This window comes from Grus americana, chromosome 1 (genome assembly GCF_028858705.1).
Source record: "Grus americana isolate bGruAme1 chromosome 1, bGruAme1.mat, whole genome shotgun sequence".
NCBI classification, from domain to species: domain Eukaryota; kingdom Metazoa; phylum Chordata; class Aves; order Gruiformes; family Gruidae; genus Grus; species Grus americana.
This window is the reverse complement of record NC_072852.1, coordinates 72,959,343-72,982,651: the sequence shown is the minus strand read 5'-3', so window position 1 is coordinate 72,982,651 and position 23,309 is coordinate 72,959,343. Positions and strand designations below refer to the sequence as shown.

Here is a 23,309-nt window from a genome sequence, read left to right as displayed (position 1 = left end):
GGGGGAAAAGCTGTGTATGCTAATCAATAAAAATGTAGACCATCTGAACAATATCAAAATGTTGGGTCTCATTTGTGAGATAGATTTCTGAAGTCAATTGTGCATCAATGAAGAAGCTTCTTACACAAAAATCCACTATATCACACCTCTGTTGTATTTCAACACTTGTAACTGTGGCTCCTTTTTGGTAACACTAAAAAAAAGCAGCAGGAATCCTTTCTGATTTTTATAGGGTAAAACACACTGGGATGAAACAGCAGCAAAATAATTTTGGATGCTTGAAAACACATTTTTATATCCACTGTTAATCAGCAGAATTAATGTTTCAAGCAGTTATGGATATAAAGAAGGTTGTAAGCAGCATATTCCTTCACTCTTTCCTTCCTCTTGTTTTTATTTTGCATTGTTGATCTCAAGACCAAATCTTCCCACTTTTGCTTAGTCATCATTTGGACAGAAATCCTAGCAACTTTGGCAAACATGCCATACTGAGGTGAAGTGCCCCTCTGATTGCCAAAACAGGAAAGGGTAAGCAACCATTGTCAATAATTTACTAAACCAAGCAGAAACAGAACCCAGGTCTTCCGCCTCCAAATCCTTTGCTGTCATTGGTGTCTTGGGAAGTCACAGCACAGTTGAGCCAAAGAGAAAGGGAGCCTGAGGAAACGTGAAGGACTGCAGCAGCAGTGAAATACCCAGAAGAATTTGGAGTAATGATGTCATAACTCACAACATCACATGAAGAAGAAAGTGCTGGACACCAAAGGATGGTGCACGTTGGTTGGTTTTACTCTATTCCCGCACCACTCCCCAGACTTGTCCAGAAAAGCCTCCAGATAGGGACGATGCTTTAGCACTGGAAATCTAATGAAGGTCAGCTTGGAAGGTCAGAATGGAAGTAAACTGGCAATGTCAGGCCACCTTTTATGTTTTCTACACCAGTGAACCTTTTGTTCCCCTCCTGTGGGTACTTCTTTTCTGGGGAACAAAAAAAAAAAAAAAAGCAAACACAAAAAAACCAGCACAGCTGCTTTTGTGGTAAGATAGCAAAAAAACGCCCAAACTGGAGCCAACTGATGTTCAAAGGGGGAAAGAGGATGAAAATGCACACAAGAACAGAAGGACGCGTTGATTTTTGATTTTTACTTTTAAAACATACAATCACTCAAAACACATCATCTGTACGACTGACAACTAAAACTTTGTCCCATATTACAAAAGAAGCTGATGAAGTGCAGATGGCAGCTTGTGTATTGAGTTGGCTGCCTTATAAATTGTAATTATGGTGGATGCAAAATGGATCACCTCATCTGGAATAAAAATGGGATTATCACTCAGCAATTTTGTTCTATATAGCACTGCAAAATATCTTGCCCATCTCTACTCTTTGGCATGGCAGGGGTTTAACAAAGAAATACAAAAGAACGCAGAGCCCAGATTATCTTTTATTTACAGAAGTGATAAATTAACCACTGGAAAGATAAAACCTGCCCAAGTAATCTTTTCTCTTCACTGACCTCATGCTTAGGCACTGCTTGGAATGAAATCAGCTTTGGAAAAAGTCTTCCATAATTGAAAACAAATGGTGATGATGCACAAAAAAGATACACCAATAACTGACTTGCAGGTTCAAGAAAGCTTGAACTTTTCCTAAATAGGCAGCCAGTATCCAGTGACACACTCACCACCACTTGCCAGATTACTGTCCAGTGGACTGGTATCAACCAGTGGATTTGTTAAAAAAAAAAAAAAAAAAAAGGAATACCGTGCTCCTTTTAGCTGTGCAAACTACAACAAAATAGATCTCACTATAAAGTCCATGGTACGTCATATAAAACACATAGTTGAGGACCATGGAAACACCCATAATTATGACTCAAATCACCGCTTACCTGAAATGACGTTAGGATTTGTGATACATGTGCAAGTAATGACTTAGTTCCTCAGCATTTGCTTGTGTACTTACACTCAGGAGGTACTTCAGGGATAAACAATAAATAGCTACCCAAGTCATAAAACTAGGTTTTTTAAAACCTCAAGTTTATCTGGTGATGCCGCTACTGTTGGGGGTAGGGAAGGGAACTACACAGAGAGTAAGTGCACCTTATGCTTTGGCAAGGATGCTGACAATTTGTAGAAGTAGAAAAAACAACTTGCATCATGGATTCCAACCAAAAGGCAATCTGATTTCTTCTGTAACTTCTGACGAGCACCTTGCTAACGCAAGTAAGAACTCAAAACCACCTGGATCATTAGAAAACAACATACTTTGCACAAAAAGATTTGGCCAAGAAAACAAACAAACAGACTTTTAAATCATTGGAAAAAATCCGCCAAGCATCCAAATCCAATTTTCAACTGTGACTCATTTACCACTATCCTGTTACCATTTCTAGTTTCATTCAGTTGATCATCCGTTGCCTTTCACATCATGGCAGAACAAGTACAGAAATTCTATACTTCTACTTTGGCACTATTTTGCATCTATTTTGGATGACTACTGAGTTGAACAGCAACAGTCAATTTGGCTCAATAAATTCTTACATAGTTGAGATGTTTGCCAAAAAAAAAAAAACCCCAACCCAAAAGCAAACTCATGTTTACTCACCATCAAATAAAGAACTGGATCTGCAGAAACAGAGAAAAGAGGCTAAGAAACCGCCATTTTACCACCTTCTCCTTGCAAGTCCTTGCCATAGCAATAGTGAGATTTAAGTCTTGGTCAAGGATCATCTTCACATCAGACTTACCAGCCATTAATCTACTCACATATTTTTAGCCTTCATCATTGTGACTAGAAACTGGAAAGAATGACCCAAGTGTACACAATGTACTGATCTCTACCTGAGACTGCAAAGAGCCTAAGACTATAACCATGAGTACAGCACACCAGAAACTTGACAGTGATATTATTGGAAACCCTAGAAAGCTACAGAGAGGGTGATGTGAAGCTGGTCACTTTCCAGACAACTGCTGAAGGAAGGAGAGGGCTGCAACCAAAAGATTCGGTACGAGATAAGGCTCAGGTTCTACAACCCCTGGGCTAGGCGTGGAGCACTGCCTATCCACTGCTGTGTTCTTCCACACCTGGCCATACAATATAGTTTCTGAGATGCCAACTTGAAATATCAGGCTTTAAGCATGAGCAAGGACACCGTATGTCAACAGCTCTATGTTTACTGCATTATCTTGCACCACTCCTGGACAGATGCAAAAAAGTTCCCTTTCTTACTGGGAACAGAACTATGCTGCATCATCTTTTGTTGACTAAAGGATAAAGGTTATGTAGGTGATCACTGCAAAAGAGCAGATGCACAGCAAAGTTTTGGGGCATCAAAAGCCATTAAAGACCACATACCATTGAAGAAATACAGTAGAAAGTAAACCAACTCACATCACTCTTTGGAAGAAGTGTTTTCTTCAGAGAAGTTCTATAAATACCAGCACAGAAAGAGGTTTGGTACCTCTTGCTGCCATCATTGCAATGCTGCTATTGGACAATTCTGAGGGCTACTGCAGCTCTGAGTTTAGGAAGTTTACTTTTATCCTGTCTTGTACGTGGCTACTCATTTTAAGGGCAAAAATTTCATTGTCCCTCTGAAAGGGCTACTCAGATACAAAAGAAACCATGATCCCGATTCTAGCAGCATTTTTATCTAATCTTCTAAAGTGAATACTAACCTGAAAGGTTTTGCAATTGGCAGGAACTTAATGTTTTGTTGTTGTTGTTGGTGTGTGTGTGTATGCTTGCGTTTGTTGGTTTTGTTGGAGGTTTTTTGGTGGGGTTTTTCTGTTTGTTTTAAATCCATGCTGAAATTGCCAGATTTTTTTACTTGGGGGGTGACTGGGGGACACCTGATCTGATTACCTAAACAAATAAGTTTGATATGCAACTTACTTAGACAATAAATACACAATTCCATAAACATATTTCCCGTCGTGACCCTTTAGGAAAATAATCAAGTAGTCAGAAGTGCAAATCTTGTGCATCACAGGCAATGAAAAGGTAATTAGAGAAAAAGTGACCAAGCACCATAATTACTCATCCACATTTTACAGGACTTGGATAATAAAATAAAAAAATTAAAGTATTGTCAGTTTTATTAAAAGAGAAGGCAGTTTCTCTTCTCCTCCACAGTATCTGAGAGATATAGACCAACCAGTAAGACAGTTAAGAGAGCTGTTAAAACAACAATACATAATTCCATCCTATATCAACAAAGGCAACAAATTGCACATAAGGAGACTGGTTTAGAAAAGCAACCAAACACCTTAAGTAACATCGCTACCAAGCAATAGATTACATTTCTGCATAGTCATAGTGTGGTAGACTGCTGCCACCTTTTGGTTACAGACTGCTATGAAAGTAAATTTGTACCTAAAATGCACATACAAAGGAAATGCATACTGTGATGCGTGGGATCCTAGCATCTCGGAGAACAGTGGGGTGGGACAGGGACATCATTTGTACTTTCTGTAAACTGCACAGCGTGTGGCTGCATGTCTTGACATTACTTACCATCTTCCAGCTTAAAATATCTTCATATCTTCTTCTACTGCTGAAATCGGCTCCCATTGGAACGCATGTAATGGTTACTAAATTATGGAATATTTTCCAATATTAAAATTAACAAATATATTAGCCAAGAAAAAAAAAAAAAAAAAAGGAAGAGGACTCCAAGGAGATAAATACTACAATGTGCAGTTTGTACAAATGAGGAATTAGCCAAGATAAAGCTTTCAGTTTGCACTTTTCCTCCACTGTAATTCACTTCTGAACAATAAATGCAGTTTATTTTAAGACAGAGGCCACCTTTCACCCCAAAACCAACTCTTTGCATTTTTTACAGCGTACATTCAACTTTTATCCTCCTCTGTTCATTTTAAAAGCTATTACTAATTAGTCAATGAGAAGTAAAACAAGCAAAAAAATTACTGCCACCACAGATTTGACCTATACAGCCCATGTTACAACTTGAGAGACTATGTATATAATGCATGAGCAAACAAATCCAGACAGTTTTACCCCCGAGGTCTGGTATTTCCAGACTCTGAGATTTGACTGCAACATCAATCCTCAGCCTTCGAATCAACAGCAAACTCTCAACAACTGCAGAGGGAACAGCTACAATGAAACTAACAGATGAGCACAAGACCATTAAACAAAATCTTCATATCTATTATCCTCCTTTCTTAAGGCTACAGAACCCAATCAAGTGTTATTTGAATGAGGCAGCACACGTATCTGGTCAGTGAGGACACGAAATTCATAGAGGAGTGCACAGCACAATGAAAAGACAGCAATACCACACGATGGCTCTGAGTATGGAGGCAGAGCAAAATTTTTTGTAAGTAATTACACATGAACTTGCTCGCTGTCAGCAGAACGTCTCTTGACATCCTTTTATGTTTCCCCACCTCCCCACTTGTTTAAAAAGAAAGAATCCAGCTGCAGGCAACTGCTAATTAAATACTTCGGCTTTCAGCTACAGTTGCTGTATGCACACATCTGCTGTGCAATAAACACTGTTTTAAGTGTAATTGACATTTTTTCCATGCTCTAGGAGAGAATATTTATGACATGAAGAAAGAAAAAGCAAGCAGGGTCCAAGCCCCTGCCTCATATTCACTAGAAAGTAAAAGCTGCAAAGTGTTTAAAATTAAAACTGTTTAAAATGCCTTTATTGCTTAAGGGCAGTCTTTAATCTCACATTCCAATGCTTTGCTCCCGAAACAACACATTTACTAATTTTTTGGCCTCAAAATTATGGAAATCCAAACATATATTTCTGTGCCTCAACACGTTTAAGTGGCTCACGTTGAGCATTTTGGCTTAAATGAATCATAAGCAACATCATGTTTCATTCCTCCCGATTTCACAATCCGGGTTTCAGACAACTGAGTTGAACAGAGGTACACAAGTCAAATACCCATAAAGAAGTCCTCCTAAAGTCAACAAGGCACTGGTCAGACTCCATATGCCTGCACATATCTCACTGAGCTATGCGAGCTTAGATATAACATGGATGGAACAAGCCAAAAAACTTAGACTGAGCAATGACATTCAAAGGAGATCTCTGAGTTTAGTCAGTGGCATTAAACGTCTAGTACTATTACAGAATTAGCTTTTGACTGTCAAGTTGTTGTACGTTAGTAGTATTCAAGTATTTGCTAAGTCCCTTTGGAATTTAGGGTGAAACATCTTTTATGCCTTTTGCTGGATGTTGTTGAAAGCAGCTGTTCTCACAAGCAAGTATTACAGAAGGAGGAACATTTTCATTTAGATCCACCTATTTCCTTAATACAGTAAACATGCTCCTTAATACAATGCGACTATACACTTTCCAGTAAAAAAAAAAACCCAAAACCAACCCAAAAAACAAACCAAAAACCCAAACCCCCAAAACCAAACCAAAACAAAAAAACAATCCCACAAACAACACACCCCCCCAATAAACCATCACTGACTACATTTTCTTGCTTCCCTTTGTTAGTCCGAAGGGCTACTGTCTCAAATCAGAGGCAGTTCTTCACAGTAAATATATGAGGGCACCTTATATCCTCCACTGAGACTACAAACGCAGGCAAAATACTAAGACAAACAATACTAAAATTTGACAAAACTTTTGAACAGCATCCAGTAGACAGTACTCAAACCTTCTGTAAGCAAGCCAGCCCAATGGCATGCTGATCAGCAATTCTCTCTCATCTGGGACAAAGTAAACAGATTTATCATATTACTATTTGTTCCTCTACTACCACAGAGGATTTATATGAGTGAAAAAGGCCATTTTCAGAATTAGTAAAACAAATAATGTAGCATAAATCACAGCATATTAATCTTCACAAACTACTACAAGAGTTGAATTTACCGGTAAGCAGCTATCAGCCAATAGCCCACTTTTAGTACGCAATCAACACAATTTTATTCTCTTTACACTTAGAACTACATTTCTTTATTCTGCTCTAAGTTGCATTGTGGCATCAAAGGCACCTTGATTTTAATTCTTCTCTAGAAAAGAATTACAGATGGAAGTGAAAGCATGTATGTGGGAAAGGAGGGGAAATAAGTACAAGAAACTTGATGCACAGCTGGCAGCAAAGTAGCACTGGACCAGAACATTGCTTTTCTTTTTGCCTTAAAATATTGGAAAACAGAAAACAAACAAACAAAAAAGCATAGAACCTTAGAAGAGTTATCTAGATCACAGTTCCTTCCAGCCTAGAGCTGAGCACAGTTTTACGCTCAATCTTCAGCAGCTACCAAACTCACAAGTAGCATCATCTTATTCCCCTCTTGCTCCAAGTCTGCGTGACAGATGACACATACTACCGCTCCAAGTTACTCCACTAGCTCCGACAGGACAGCTCAGCACAATCAGTCTTGTAGACATCAACAGGTAACTCCCAATTCTGCTATGACCTCTGAAAGTTATAGTAAGATGCTATATACTGCAATTGGTACCTATTTATAAATAATTTCAGAAATTACAGATAAAAGTACTTTAAGATGACGTTGCAAGAACTGACCCTCTGCTCTTGTGAGACCCCACCTGGAGTACTGCGTCCAGCTCTGGGGGCCCCAGTACAGGAGAGACATGGAGATGTTGGAGAGAGTCCAGAGGAGGGCCACGAAGCTGATCAGAGGGCTGGAGCACCTCTGCTGTGAGGACAGGCTGAGAGAGTTGGGATGGTTCAGCCTGGAGAAAAGAAGGCTCCAGGGAGACCTAATTGTGGCCTTCCAGTACCTGAAGGGGCCTACAGGAAAGATGGGGAGGGACTGTTTATCAGGGAGTGTAGTGACAGGACAAGGGGTAATGGGTTTAAGCTGAAGGAGGGTCAATTTAGATTAGATGTGAGAAAGAAATTCTTTACTGTGAGGGTGGTGAGGCCCTGGAACAGGTTGCCCAGAGAGGTTGTGGAGGCCCCATCCCTGGAAGTGTTCAAGGCCAGGTTGGATGGGGCTTTGGGCAACGTGGTCTAGTGGAGGGTGTCCCTGCCTGCAGCAGGGGGGCTGGAACTAGATGGTCTTTAAGGTCCCTTCCAACCCAAACCATTCTGATTCTAAGACAAGTTTTCAAGAATTAGAACATGCAAAAATTGCGGGTATGTGTGGAACTTTACTTTAGTTCACCTCTTTATGTGTACTACTGTGTGCTATAATAGAGTGCAAACGGATTATCATGGAAAGTACTGGACAGAAAACTTAAGTAGGTTAAATTTTAAGGATTATAAAGCATTAAGAGGCAGACAACAGTATTCCAACTATACATTTCATTAAAATGAAGAAGAACCCAAAGCAGCGATTACAGATGATTTTGATAAAGCTACACCAAAACCCAAACATACATACGCTGTAGATCATTGTGCAGAGTACTGTATAGTGTAGTATAAGAATTAAGACACATGGACATATAGTCTGGGGAGCATTTTCCACTGTAAGGACAGCTGCTGTAATACAGTAGGAAAGCAAATTCTCAGAATTGCCATTTCCAGTCAAAATCCAAAAATACACGTTGCAACACTGGTCTACTCATCACCAGAGCTTCTTACCTCGAAAGAGTGCATTCACAGCTCCTGTCTCCTGGAACAAGTGTTCTGCTTTAAACACAAAATATTAATCTGTTTCCACCCACCCCACCCCGAGACATAACCTGAGATTTGACAGCATTTGGTTTTTTCTAGTGTGTCTGCTATATTCAGGGAAACATAACTGAATAGATGGTTGAAAAAATCTTCATCTTCCAGGAGCACAAGGTTTTATTGTTGGTCAAATTTTAGTTCATCCTACATTAGAAAAAATATTATAATACAGATTACAATAGTGAAGCCCTTCAGCACTGTAATAATTCTTCTAATATACTTTGAGAAATTCGCCTCGAGTATTTATGCCTGAGTCTTCTCATTATAAGCACTAGGAGACTACAGCTGTATTAATGAGTATTCATTCTTTTAGTCTCAATTTGGTTTATATAATTGCAAGCATACAGAATTTTAGAAAAAGGAGCCTTATTGAAAAGGCATGAACAAATGGATATTCGTGATTTTAAAATATTTTTTCCATTGTATTGCTCAAAACAGTAGTTTAGGTGGGGCTTTTTCCCCCTCTAAGATACGTAAATCAGAAATTTCTGTTAAAAGTTGAAACAACATAGTTTATAAAAAAGTATTCTTTGCTTGGAATAAATAAACGCCAGGATAACTAACAGATCTAAGGGCATCTTTACGTGACTAAGAAAATCCATGTGATGTTAAGACCATCTGCTGCTGCTGGAACGTTTTGTTTAGAATATCTTGTTTTAGGGAGCAAACTGTTTATTTTACTTTCAGAGCCATGTGCATATAGGAGCCATTCACAGAACGTCGTCTTAACAACTTACAGAAAATGACTGAAAGGAAGCACAGATTCAGCCGCTTTTTTAAAAGCCAACTTTCCTGATGAGATTTTTTTTCTGTTGTACTTGTCATACATTAATGTGACGAGAAATACTTATAATCGGTTCATATGCAAGTTTAAAATGTCAAGACAAGAAAGGATTAAGTGAGGAAATATCATCAATTTCAGACTGAAGTATTAAAAAAGACTGGTTTTCTCCAATAATCAATTCACATGCTGCATGCTGCACTGAAAAGCAGAAATGAACAGAAATCAACCACTGAAATTCCTATTATTAAAAACAATGTAGATTTAAACATAAACAATCTATTCCCAAATTAACTTAGTCCAGATTTAATATGTAATTTAAATTGGAAACTACTGACGTAATTACTTAATAGAATATAGAAGTCAAGAAAAAATATGCAGTGCTGAATATTATGCAATTTAGCCAAAATCTGAAAAATCACAGTAACTTCAGAGAAACGCATATGCAATATATGCACTAGAAAAGAACTGATATGTTTCTGCCCTGTTAAAGTGCTTCAGTAGATAGAATGAGATCCAGTATCCAACAATCAGCTGTATGCTATGCCCAAACGCTAGGAAGTCCACCCAGACGAGTATTTCCATCCACTTCAGCAAAAGGCAGAGATGTTCTTCATTTCCAAAACAGAACTCCTCACTCAAACATCCCATTACTCGACTCCAGAAAACTGTAAAATTTCAAGCCAACATATTCCAAAAGGAGTGGTGATTCTGGGCACAGTATTTGGGTGCACTACAACTCCTGAAAAGTGTGACTTTCAAAGAGCTTGATTTGGCACTTCCTCTTTAAAGGTGTCCCAGAAGTAAGATAACCCAAGACACCCACAAACACACTCAAGATTTCTGAAAGCCCTTGCTGGTGTCACCTGAGAGCAAAGGAGTAAACATTCCAGCCCAAGCCCTTTTCTGACCCACATCCTCAAGCATCAGCACCTACCTTAAGACAATAGCGCCAGTGTAGTTCAAGCATATAGTATTATAGAATGGTTTGGGTTGGAAGGGGCCTCAAAGATCATCTAGTTCCAACTCCCCTATCATGGACAGGGACACTCTCCACTAGATCAGGTTGTCCAAAGCCCCATCCAACCTGACCTTGAACACTTCCAGGGATGGGGCATCCACAACTTCTCTGGGCAACCTGTTCCAGTGTCTCACCACCCTCACAGTAAAGAATTTCTTCCTTGTACCTAATCTAAATCTACCCTCCTTCAGTTTAAAGTCGTTACCCCTTGTCCCATAGTAGGCCAAAACAAACATAGACTAAAATCCCAGATTTGAGTTACTGCCACAGTTTTCAATTCAAACAGCTCCAACACTAGCTATGTTTATGAACATATGAACAGCTTGCTATCATGATCTAAATACAGCTAATGTCTTCCTGAACACATGGGCTGGAAGAGAAAGCCTACTTAGTTCTGAATCACAGAAACACAGAATAATTCATGTTGGAAGGAACCTCCAAGGGAACATCTAGTCCAACCTCCTGCTCGGTGCAACACTAACAACACTGAATCCAGACCAGGTTGCTCAGGGCTTTGTCTGGATCTTGAAAACAGTCAAGGACAGAGTTTTCTGGGATCTCTGAGAGTTATCTGTTCCAAAGCTTGCCTATCCTCATAGTGATAAAAATATCCCATTTCAATTTATGACCACTGACTCTCATCCTCCTGCTGTGCAGTTTTAAGTGAGCTTGGCTCTACCTACTCGGCAACTACTCAGGTACTGGAAAGATGCTGTTAGGTTCCCCCAAAGCCTTCTCTTTTCCAGGCTAAACTTGTCCAGCTCCCTCAGCCTCCCCTTGTGGAGTACACACTGCAGTGTATTTTTACCATAATTTAACACTAGTAATTTTCTTTTGCTCACCTTTTGTAATATGTTAAAGACAAAACAGAACCTCTAAGCAAAAAAGTATATATATTGAGGATATTTATATAGTTACTCATTAAAGCAGTCTGGAAGCAGTCTGCAGCAAAGGGTAAAATAACTACAGGTTTATCTTGGTAACATTTCTCTACAAAGAAAATAAACACTCCAGCTGGGAGGGAACGCATTCTGTTGGTATTTGGAAAACCTATTTAAAAAAAAAAAAGTTCTTGAGAAAGACAGGAGGAAACCTCTATATGTTACATCCCAAAAGAAAGCACATAGAACTACTCAAAAGGGGAGGAGGCAATTATTTAATTAACACTTTTCAAGAACAATAATAAGAACAGTAAGATTTTTTTCAGAACAAAGTGATCAATGCCTCCTAGCACGCTGTGCCAGTTCCATCTATCTGGTACTCTAACAAAACTGAAATTCATCTGGGGACACACACAAAAACTGAAGCAGAGCTTCAGAGAGACATAAAACACCACCAAGTAACTACCGAATTTGTAGAATACAAACAACTTTCAAGCATAAATAGTTTTAGCGATTCACTTTGATAACTTCAAGGTAAAAACCAGCCAGAAGTCCACTTACCTTTTGACTACTATGGCAAGTTTAATTAATTCCAATGTATCCATTTGTTCACAGATGTTTTGAATTTAAACTGATTTTTCCTTCCAAGGCAAAAACTGTACCATGAGAACATCAGATCATACTTTTCTCAAACCCAAGAAAGTCACAGTTTATGTGAACATTACATGACTTCAATCCATGAATTCCCCATTTTGTGAAGGTATGCATGTTACTACTTACAAAGGAAATAAAGAGATAGTGACATTTCATATTTATCTTTGAAAACTTCATTGAAATCTTACAATTTTGAAGATAATGAGGTTTGTTTGCTTTGTTTTATTAGAAAAAATACTCAGGCAAGGTCTACAATCATCTGTCAATTATAAATGACTTACAAGAAACTCATGAAGCAATAAAATTAAAAAAATACAAATACAAACTATATCTGAAACACTTCTATTTGGCAATTTTATAACAAATTCAAAAAAAGAAACGAAGATTACGGATTACTTTATAGGTACAGAAAAAGCAGTAGGTGAAGTGCTCAAGCAAAAAAAAAAAACAAAACACTGCATTTTTTTCAAAAATAAAGTCACATCACTACAGATTTTATGAATAATACCCTTATTAAACAACCATTCCAGAATATCTTATATTAGTGGTGCTTTTAATCTGCACTTCATTTCGTTTGATAAGATTTTTTTTGTGTGTGTATATAAGTAACATTTTTAACCCACTGGAGCTAAGCAAGACTCTCGTGTCAGTACCAATGCAGAATGCATTTGTATTATATTAGGATACGCTCACTTCTGCAACCAAAGGGTTACTTTAAGTCTTATTCTATTTAATAAAAATTTAGTGTAAAAACTGCTGGTTATTAGTTTCACTGTAGTAAATTCCTCCCCAATAAGGAGGACTAACTTTGCAGTTTGACTGCATATATCCATACAAATTTTACATATTAGTTCCTTCCAATAGTAAGGAAAAAACTAATTTCATGTTCACTATTAGAAAGGAGCGCCATGAATTAATTATGGGTACTATTCATCCCTCTAAGATTTCTGGGAAGGATGTTCAATGTATTTTTGTTCTTATAACAGATATTAACAGTAGTATATAGTCCCTTAGGTATGTAAAAGAAGGGGTTTTTTATTGTTAAGGAAGGTGCTTTTTTTAAACAATTCTTCTGGCAGCACTAGTGAATTACAATATCCTTCAATATTATTTCTACCATAATATATACACTTTAACTTTCATGCCTCTAGAAAAACATCTACAGTACATTTCATAATATAAAAATATATTACAAATCTGCTGAAATATTTACAAGCAATGTCCTATTATCTATATGCAACATTTTTGTCTCCATACAAAGACTAACAGGTTAGACACATCTCTATTTGTCAGTTAAAAAAATCCATGGCTTCTTGCTTATTAAGCAAGAAAATGATTTTACTTTCCTTTTCAAAGCCAACTTTGGTGCATAAAGGATTGAATTTCTAGATTATTTTTTTTAAAAAATACGATTTTCTTTACATCTAGAAAACATTAGGCCAAATAAAAAAAGTATACTTTACAAGTGAATTGGGAACCTAAAGGGTCAAAAAAGTAAAATAAACCATCGATAACACTAATTGCTTAAGTAGAGGTTTTTCAAAAACCGTCCATTGATATGGATCACATAAAGGCAGATCTCATTAATATACTATACTACTCCTGAAAAGGGGGTCAGACATACTGCAACACTCTTAACATCTTTAAACCGTACTATATGTATTCATAGTTGATTGGAAAAGACAAGCATTCCATCAACATTTGTTTAAACATTATAATCCAACATATTTTAGGGATCTGCAAAAGGACACAAGATTACAAATGACGAATGATTACTATCCACCATACTCAAAGGCAACAGGATAATCCCTTGGTAGCTGTTTTATTGTCTGGCATGCGTTATATTTAGTTACCATTGACAAGAAGCCTAATAGCTTGTTAACAGTTCTCCTGGGAATTGTGAGTAAATGGTGATGGTTACTTTTTCTTTTCATCAAATATAAACTACTGTATTCACTAAAGAAAAAAGCAGCTTAAAGAAGCAAGCATGCAAAGCCTTTTAGTTGTTCCACTAAGTTGCCAGAAGAGTGTTTGCTCAGTCTCCCACTGTACCATTCCATGAAAATGTGGATATACAGTAATATATTAATATATTCCACGGAAGCATCAACTTCATTCACAGAATGTTTACACTAAGCATAAATATTTATCTAAAAAAAAAAAAAAAGGATGGGATTTGACTAATGTGCAACTTTATTTCTAAATCCATTGTCAGTGACTAAGACTGCAGGTGTCCCCACTTGCTTGGTTTTTACCTCTTCAACCTCTTCTGGGGCATTGTTCTGCAAAAGAAGATAGTATAGTTTTACACAGAGACTCTGAGATGTAAATTTGAGTCAGCTAGAGTATACTATGAAGTCATGACTATGCAAAATCTACTTCGATGAAAATTGAAAGCCATTTTAGATGATCCCATATTAGTGAACATTCCAGATAATTATTTCAAACTTTCTGTTGGAGTCATCATTTTAGCACGATATTAATAGCTGTCACTGAATTCCCTTAACCACTTTCTACCCTTGCAAAGTTTTGGTTTTCAACTTTATTTCTTTGAGCTCCCACAGTTGGTCCCAAAGCTCTTTTTAGTCACACACTGATCTATACTGCTAAAAATCTAGGATGACATTATGTGAGGGAACCTCACATTATTTGGGAAGTTGTAAAAAGGGTTGCTCATTTTTCTCAAAGGACTTAAATCTCAATGATCTTAACATTTTTATTTTAAAAGGTTATTTTTTCCTTTTCAAATCAAACTATCAAGTTCTGCAAAGGCAATTAATATAAAGATGATTAATACCTAAATTAGATCATAAAACAGTCACTGTGTTAAGCAGTTTTAAAACACACAATCCAATCTCCTCATAACCTTTTTATGACTCACTGTTAACATCAGTAGTTCATATACTAAAGTAAGTATTTTAAATACTTACATTTACAAAGATAGCAGCTATAGAATGATGATTTATTTTCATATTGTAAACCAAGTTTTCATTAATTTGATTAGTGAAATACACTGAATCTTAAAGGTGAACTGAAAGGCTTATCATGTATCAAGACCTCAGATTAGTGTTCCAGTTACTCCTTTAGACACTAGGTCATCGGATGTTTACGAAGAAACATACGAACACTGAATTTCTGTTATGGTAGAAAAAAAATCTACACCCCTCCCCCCTTTATTGAATTTTTAATATAAGCCCATAAATATGTGTCTCTGGATGTTCAAAACCTTAAGAGTGAATGAAGCATTTCAGATTACCTTTAAAAAACTGTACACACAGAGAACTGTGGGTACTGGCAATTATATGAGCACACTAATAAAGGGGGGGAGGGGGGGGGCGGAATCAGGAAATTATTAGAAACAAGATGGATTAGAAGCCAATCTGAAGTCCTAAAAACACAAATGTGAATGAGGCTTAAAGACAAGTAACATGTACTGTCCCCTTCTGTCCCCCTCTAAAGAATCTTGTATTAAAAAATAACAGTACTTGTATACAAGTACAGATTTCAAGGTAATACTGCATGTATTACAGTTGAATATAAAATATGTAAAGATAAATTTGGACTTTAAAAAAATTGGTATACAAACCAGTATGTGATCTTAACAGAAGTGATCTTTCAGGATTCCACTGTATGTACCTCCTTTACTAGAATTTCTGTACACCAAGCACAAAAAAGTAAAATACACTTGGTAAATACACACATTCCCCGTTTCTCAGTAACTAGAGTTCAGTTCAAGAAGTTAAGTAATTCTGAAACAACTTAAGACCTCACAACTTAACTCCTGGACGCTGACAGGGTCGAGGCTCCCTGGTCTGGTGTATAATGCATTATCAATCCTGATTTTCCAACGTCAAAAAGTTAAGTGAGGCTTAAGACTATATTTAAGTAAAGAAAGTTTCAAAATTAGGACATTACCTGTATATGTTTGGGTCCAGAAGCAAGGCAGTATCTTTTGGTAGTTTTGATAAATGAACTACTTTAGTTTTTAACTGATGTCGCTCACTTTCATTTACCCACACATCAGGCAGACTATGAATAAATAAATAAAATAAAAATATTCAAAAAAGATCAACTGGTTTTTTTACCATAAAATTATGTGGTAAACTAGTACATATGAAGTTTTTTAAAGTAATCTTCACATTTCACTTGTTAAAGAGCATCTTCACTGCAGTGAGGAAAAGACAACCAATCTACACGTTATACTTCAAACTTTTTCAAGTTCTCAATGTGAAAAAGATACTAAACAGAATTTAGATTATTCCAGAAGAATACTAAACCAAACATACAATGATAATGGCACTACATTCTCCATTTTAACAATTTAATGTGAAAATGAGTAGCAGGAAAAAAACTCAGATCTTTGAAAAAACTTTATTTCACCTGGCATAAAATTCTTCTATGCTGTCAAAAAAGTAAGAAAGACCAGAACATACTGCAGGCACTGAGCTTTGAGTTACACTAATTTGCTTGCTCCAAGTTCAAAGCTTTCAATGTCAAAATGCTCCAACTTTGCTACAGTTAATCATTTGGCATTTGATTATCTTCTGAGGAAATCCAGGCAATCACCATGAAATATTTTGGCTATGTAACCGTTCTCATGGTGAGATGGAATAAAACTTGGTCTTTACACATTAAAGGGAATTGTTGCTTCGGTGCTACTTGCAGTGAAACTTGGGGAAGAGGGCTGAAGATGACAGACGCAATTGATCTACATTTTGTACTTTAATTCTTTGAAACCAAACATGCCTACTTCAGAGTGGCTTATTGCATTATTGCTTCTTTTACTGAAAGCACATTGCGCTTTTAAGGCCCTGCTGAGGTTTTCAGGTAACACATTCTTAAGAGAGGCACCAGGCTTGCAGAGGTCATCAGCGTCTTACTGAAAAGCTGCTTTCCTGCCTCCTTCCAAAAGTTAGCATTGATCAAGGCTGTGCAAACAAGTGATCCACTTTGCTTCCACTAGTGAGGAAAAAAAAAGGGGGGGGACACCACCCCCCAAAAAGCAAAACAAAACAACCCCCCAAAACCAACAACTCCTTGAGATTATTTTCAGCCCACAAAGTTAGGGGGTGTTTTTCCCCTCTTTTTCACATGACCTAGGAGGCAAAAATTAACTTCACAATCAGGAGGAGTTTACTTTTGTAATTAAGAATTCTAACATTCTGAAACAAGTTTCAAATTGAGAAACACAACATTTAAGACTAAATGAAACGGTTCTTTCTCTGACCAAAGCTATATGCAGCTTTACAGACTTTGCAAATTATTAAACTGAATCTCTGTTTTTCAGTAATAAAAGTTAGGTGTAACTCAAATTCAATTTTGGGGGGTAAGCCATCCGAAAAATAAAATGAAACAGAGAACTTCTATCCCAGTAGGAAAAGAAGTTTCTCCAATTACACTTTTCCCTTTTCAGATGAAGGGGGAAGAAAAAAAAACAGAGAGAGAAAAACCACCACCACCCAGGAGGTAATCTATATATCTACTTAGGTTTAATATGGATCATAAAAGGTTAAAAAAAGTCTTATGATAATTTTTCAATAAAGCCAAAATCAGTTTTTTGACAAGCAACATTTGGAAGACATTTTTGGTAGAAGTTATATGCTGAAGATGCAAAACAATACAAACAGCAAATAAGAAAACTTTTCACATGCAAAGACATCTTTGTTTAAAATAAAGACAACAACCCAGTGAGGTAAGACGTACCGGCACAAAGAATACAAAAAGAAAACAAACAATAAATTTAAAATAAATTAAAAAAATTAAAAGTTGTTTCCCTCTTGTATAGGAAATGGGTTAAAGACTAGTATTGACTTTTTCTGAAAAAATACTTAATGTAGCAATAACCTGAAGCAGTTTAACAGTTTCTCAAGATGACTCAGAGTAGAAAAATTTAAATCATTATTACTAGCTCCATCTGAAAGGCTGATGAACAGCTCAGCACAACGGAAAGTAATCATCATGACTGCATTCAACTTTTCTAAAGTGTGAGTACATTCACTAAGACAGATGGATGTCATGACCCATGATACCTTATTTTTAACTGTAATCAAGATGAAATGGAATCTACCAAATACTCAATAATTCAAAACTGCATCATTCAGTGCGGAAAATATACCCTCTACCTAACACAACCAAGATGCAAGAAATATCAATATAAACCACATCATTCCTTTGACCTGACCGACCAAATCTACATGCTATCGGGGATGTCTTAACATTACTGAATAACTACTTCTCCAACACAGAGATTCTAATATTGTATTCATCTGCATGAGCAAAAAACTCATTTGACCCTGTATTAGAAAAAGTACTCTTATGGTTTTAAATTTACTTTTCATGTTCCCAGTGTTATATGTGTTTTGATGCTTTTTATCTTAAAATGCAATTAACTGTCTTTATGTGTAATATTTTAATGATTAATTTTAGAATGCTGTTACATATAGTATTATCAGCTGTCCTAAAAGGAAGTAAAAAAACCCCTACCCTTTTTACTAGAATATTTTAGTTATTCTCTCCCAAGTTGAATTGAAGCTTGCAGTCTACAAGTGCCATAACAAGCAGCAAAAGCTACAGACACTTTAAAATTGCACCAAAACGCCAAACATTGCTGCAGATAACTTATCAGCAACCCTAGTCCTCTGCAAATAAAAGTTATAATAGATGCACTACTGCACATGACTAATTTGTGACACTACAAAACTGAGTAATTTAAACCATTTAACCAAAGCAAAGGTAAATTTCTGCTATGCTAAGGCTTTGCATCACCATCCCACTTGATCACTTAAAAGCAGCATTGAATCTAAAAGATCCCCTTGCTCTAACAGTTAATTATGACTATTACATCTGAAACATAGACATCCTTACCTCATGAATTCTACCAATTTAGAGGTATCTTCCTAGTAAAACTGAAGTTCCTTTTAAGAAAGGTCCTCTAAACCAGCATGTCCTACTTAATTACACAGCTATTCGTCTTGGTTTGAACTAAATGTCTCGGTAACTTCCATCTGAATGTGAACTAAACATCCCAGTAACTTCATCTGTATGCAGGACTATAGATCCAGGAATAGGTATGCAGGAGTATGGATCCAAGAAATAAATTCTATTATAATTATTCTTACTTTCAAAAGTAACAGTAGTTAATCACCTTAAAACTTGTGGAAAACATGGAGCATGGAGCTACTGCCTCTCCTAAAACTACTCTTCCTACTGCTCTCCTACAGCACAGTGTAAACCAAACATTTATTCTACTTTTCTATATAACAAAGATCAAAATATTTACATATAAATTCTTTCCTGTGACAGAAGAAAGAGATGAGATATCAGCTATTTCAAAGTAATAAACAAATAATTTCTAAAGTACACATACTGCTTCAAATGTCCCATGCCTGCCTGAGCACAGTACCTTCATCCTGCATTACAAAGCTACTCATTTGGAACAAGGCAGAACTTTGAAAAACCAAGAGAAAAAAGCAGCCAAACGTGCTGGAAGAGTATTCCAAGCTTCAGCGGGACAATCCACAGCAGCAGCAATATGAGATGGCTACCTTAAAGGGCCAACTGTGGTTTTTATCCTGTTAAACTGTAGCACCTATGCAAAGATTCTTGTAGTTCTACTGTTACACTGATGGTTGTACATTTTTCAGTACCTAAAAGTATTTTAGGATCATGATGAATCAGTGGGTAAAACAAAGTTGCCTCGGTGATAAATTTCTTTATGTATATGGCTGGCAAAATCAACCTGAACTCCTCATTCAATAATTAGAGGACTTTGTTATTAATACCCATAGTGACAAAACGCATCAGAAAAGGAGCTTCAAATTTACCTGAACTGGTATCATAGTCTAAAGACTTGAAAGTAAATTACTTTTTAAAAAAGCATTTTTAAAACATGAACTTTAATTTAAATATTCAAAGGCATAACATAATTTAGTGACAGACAGTTCATTTACCCCACTGTAAATCCTTCCCCATTTAAATCCTGTATCATATCATTAGCAATATACTCACATGTCCTCTGGTGTCCAATGAAGCAAGAGTTTTATTTTTCCAGAATCTTCTTTTCTTTTAGCTATTACCTGATAATAATTACATAAATCATAATTAAAATCAAATCTGGAGATTTTTTGCTCAAAAAATTTTGTTCTTCATTTTCAGCTGGACATTCATAAAAGGCAAACTCTTTTACTCTTTGAAAGTTGCATTAATTCTATATATAGGTAGAATGTACATATCACTACTCAAGCCACTTGGCGAGGTTTAATATTTTCCTTTAACATCTGCCTACTGAGTGGTCCCTGGAAAAAAAAAAAAAAGCATCCTGTAAGTAGCCTTCTTTCTTTTAAAATTGAAGTTTTAAGCAGCTACTTAAAAAAATTTGAAGAACATACATTCCTCTACAAATATGCTTATGTTGTTCCGTAAGAAGTCTATAGAAGATGCAAGAAACTGATGCAGCTTGTAGTTTAATTATAGCATAGCATAAGAATAAAATCTCAAAGCATTTGTGAGACATCTGGACATATCATATGTATAACTTCCTAGGTAACTTTTACTCATTCTTTTTCAATACCTAAACTAAGCACTGAATGAGGCCACGGCAAAGGCTACTCTGAAGAACTCATGGGCTTACAAAGATTATTTAATGCATACATAATGGAGACCCTTAACACTCAGTTTCTTTGCTGTAGACTGCAGCACCTGAGCCTAGAACCAAATAAAGATAAGTCAAAGCTCGTTTTACAGGGCAGATAAAACTCAGTTCTCATCAGCTTTCCCATTCAAACCCATACATTTTCTTATACAGTCCAGTTCATTCTCAAATTAACCTTCAGGTTTTAAGGAGACATATATGTTCTCTCATGTAATGTAAGCATCATGGATATTGCATACTGAAAAGTTTACAGGTGGCATTTTAAAATGTTAGCATTTGGACACATTAAAACTAGCTACACCCAGAGTTAGAAGGAAGAAGTTATTCTCCACAAACAGCTCTTCATCCTGTCTAAAACTTGAAGAATATGAATGAGGCAACCATGCAAAACACACAAGTCACAGATGCATATTACACCTAACTACTAGTTAAAGCTGGGGTTGTTGTCCCTCTGTCGCCTGATCAATGACACTGCTTCTACAGGGATTTACAGTGTAATACCACCTCATAGATCTCTCTGAGAACCACCCAATATAATTTCCTGCATTCTCCAACAGGAAAAAAAAAGTACAAACTCTGACATTAACAATTTCTTGTTTTCAGGAATATGCAGTACAAAATTTAGAACTCTGCTGTCTTACCATCACCACATTGAAAAGAGAGATTTATAAAAACTCAAAAAATGAAACACTGATATGTAAAAGACATCCAGGTACAAAATTTAGGGCATTTTACGTACTGCCTGAATTATACCACTGCAAGTACCATCCCCTTATTCTAGAGCCCTAGTAACATCTCCAAGCAATCAGTGCTAAACTAAGGACTTGAACCAGCTTTCACACACACACACACAGAGAAGTTTAATAGGAGGAGAAAGTAACTTTTAGCAGTAGAAAAATAAAAAAGAAAACAATAACAAAAGAGCTAATCATAACTCATTAAAGCTATGGAAGTTAGGGATAGGATGCTTTTGCACAGAGATATACACTTGGATCCAATGTGAATTTTGCAGACTTTTCCCCCCGTGTCATTGGCTTATCTTGTCCCTACTAAATAAAACAATACTCAAAGTCTGAGCAATTCACTTGGTTTTGACTGGGATAAAAGATTCTCTCTCCGTATATGGAACAAGCCTATTGTTCTTTAACATTAAAAGTAGTATGTTAGCTTTCTGTTAGGAGACAGCAAAAATCTGGCATCTATAGCTGCCATTGCTTTTTCCCCACATATATTTTGACATTGTCAATTTTAAAGAAGTTTTTATAAAAGGTATAAAAAGTATCTACTTTTATCACAACTAGTGCAACGAAAATATTACCATATGCCAGGCAGGCTAGAGTCAGAAACACAGCTATGATACAGACAAATGCAAAATTGCAAAAAATTTGCAAAAAAGCAACTGAAAAAATGATTTGCTATTTTGACACTAGTAATCAGAGCTTTACTGTCAAATCTGCAAAATTTACAACTGAAATGGAAGAAATCTAGCAGGTCTGCAATAATGATGCTCTGAAGACTTAGAAGTGTTTTGTAGAGAATTAAAGTGCATTGAAGTTTTTCATTTAAAAATACAATTCACCCAGTAGATGTATGCTTAATACAGCTTTATTCGAAAAAACTCTTACTATATTCTCTAAATTTCAGGCACTATCCCAGAAACAAAAGGGAAATTTAAATTAAATTAATCTCTGTGAAGGAAACATGCAAAGTTGTCTCAAATCAGAAATGGAGTTCTGCTGACCTCTTCTGGAAAAAGAAAAATATTTCACCTTATAAATTGGTATCCGTCTTACTTTATTCACTGATTGTGTTTCAAAGCTTTAAGATTTCACAACACGCGTAACTAGTATCAATACATGTGATCACTGAACTGAAATATCTAAAGAAGCTAAAACCAGTGAAGTACAGTTTAGTATTCAAATATTTTAGAGAATTAATTCTAACCATTTTAAAAAGCCGAGAGAGGCACAGAGGACAGGCTAACCTATAAACTGCATTTTTTAAATCAGTGTAATATCTGCTCTTTAGGTTAAATGGAAATGCTTGACTTTTTCCATCTGACAATTCAGAGAGTCAATGTACCAAGAATTTGACTCCAATAAAAAAAAAAGGCAGAAAAAATCATAATGAAGTCAAAGGTGAACTCTGGGTGGCAAAAAAATATTTCTTCAAAAAGGCTGTATTGATGACACTATTCTACAGCTTTCCATATCTATAAAGAAAACGATGTGTTTAAAAATATATATATATAAAAATAAAAGGAGTGCCTTTTCATAGCAGGTGAAAGGTATCTGCAGTGACTGCTTAGAAATTCTTCACATTAGTAATTTTTCACTAGGATATCCATCCTGTAAAATACTGCATGCTGCTGACATTCTTATGCTGCATAAAAAAAACAAACCTACATCATTTATGTCAGCTTTCAGACAGCAAGACAATTTTATCTTCATATTTTTCACCTTTCAGATTAACGTCCCTGGTAATTACACATTTTTTCTTCACCTGAACGTGGACCACACAAACCGCATTACGCTATTTAGCCAGTCACCATTCAAACTCAATGTCCTAATCCTCTTAAGCAAAATGTGTTTGCATCTGAGGTGACCATTAGCTCAGTATAACAGTGTACATCCAAAAGACTGCTTTTGTACTACCTTTTCTTTTTAAAGCAGATTCTGG

General features: G+C 36.3%; 1 protein-coding gene across 2 annotated transcripts in view; it reads right to left on the bottom strand.

The window, feature by feature from the left end:
• Positions 1–12,179: 12,179 nt before the first annotated feature.
• AEBP2 (AE binding protein 2) overlaps positions 12,180–23,309 on the bottom strand; it is a 51,541-nt gene continuing 40,411 nt past the window's right edge. The window contains exons 6-9 of one of the 2 annotated variants that reach the window (XM_054824833.1): positions 19,988–20,055; positions 15,896–16,009; positions 15,567–15,633; positions 12,180–14,262 (exon numbers count right to left, since the gene is read on the bottom strand). In XM_054824833.1, the coding sequence (XP_054680808.1) occupies positions 15,579–15,633; positions 15,896–16,009; positions 19,988–20,055 (237 nt within the window). In that variant the 3' untranslated portion in view covers positions 12,180–14,262; positions 15,567–15,578. The remainder of the gene's footprint in view (positions 14,263–15,566; positions 15,634–15,895; positions 16,010–19,987; positions 20,056–23,309) is intronic. The other variant, XM_054824840.1, reaches the window with a different exon arrangement.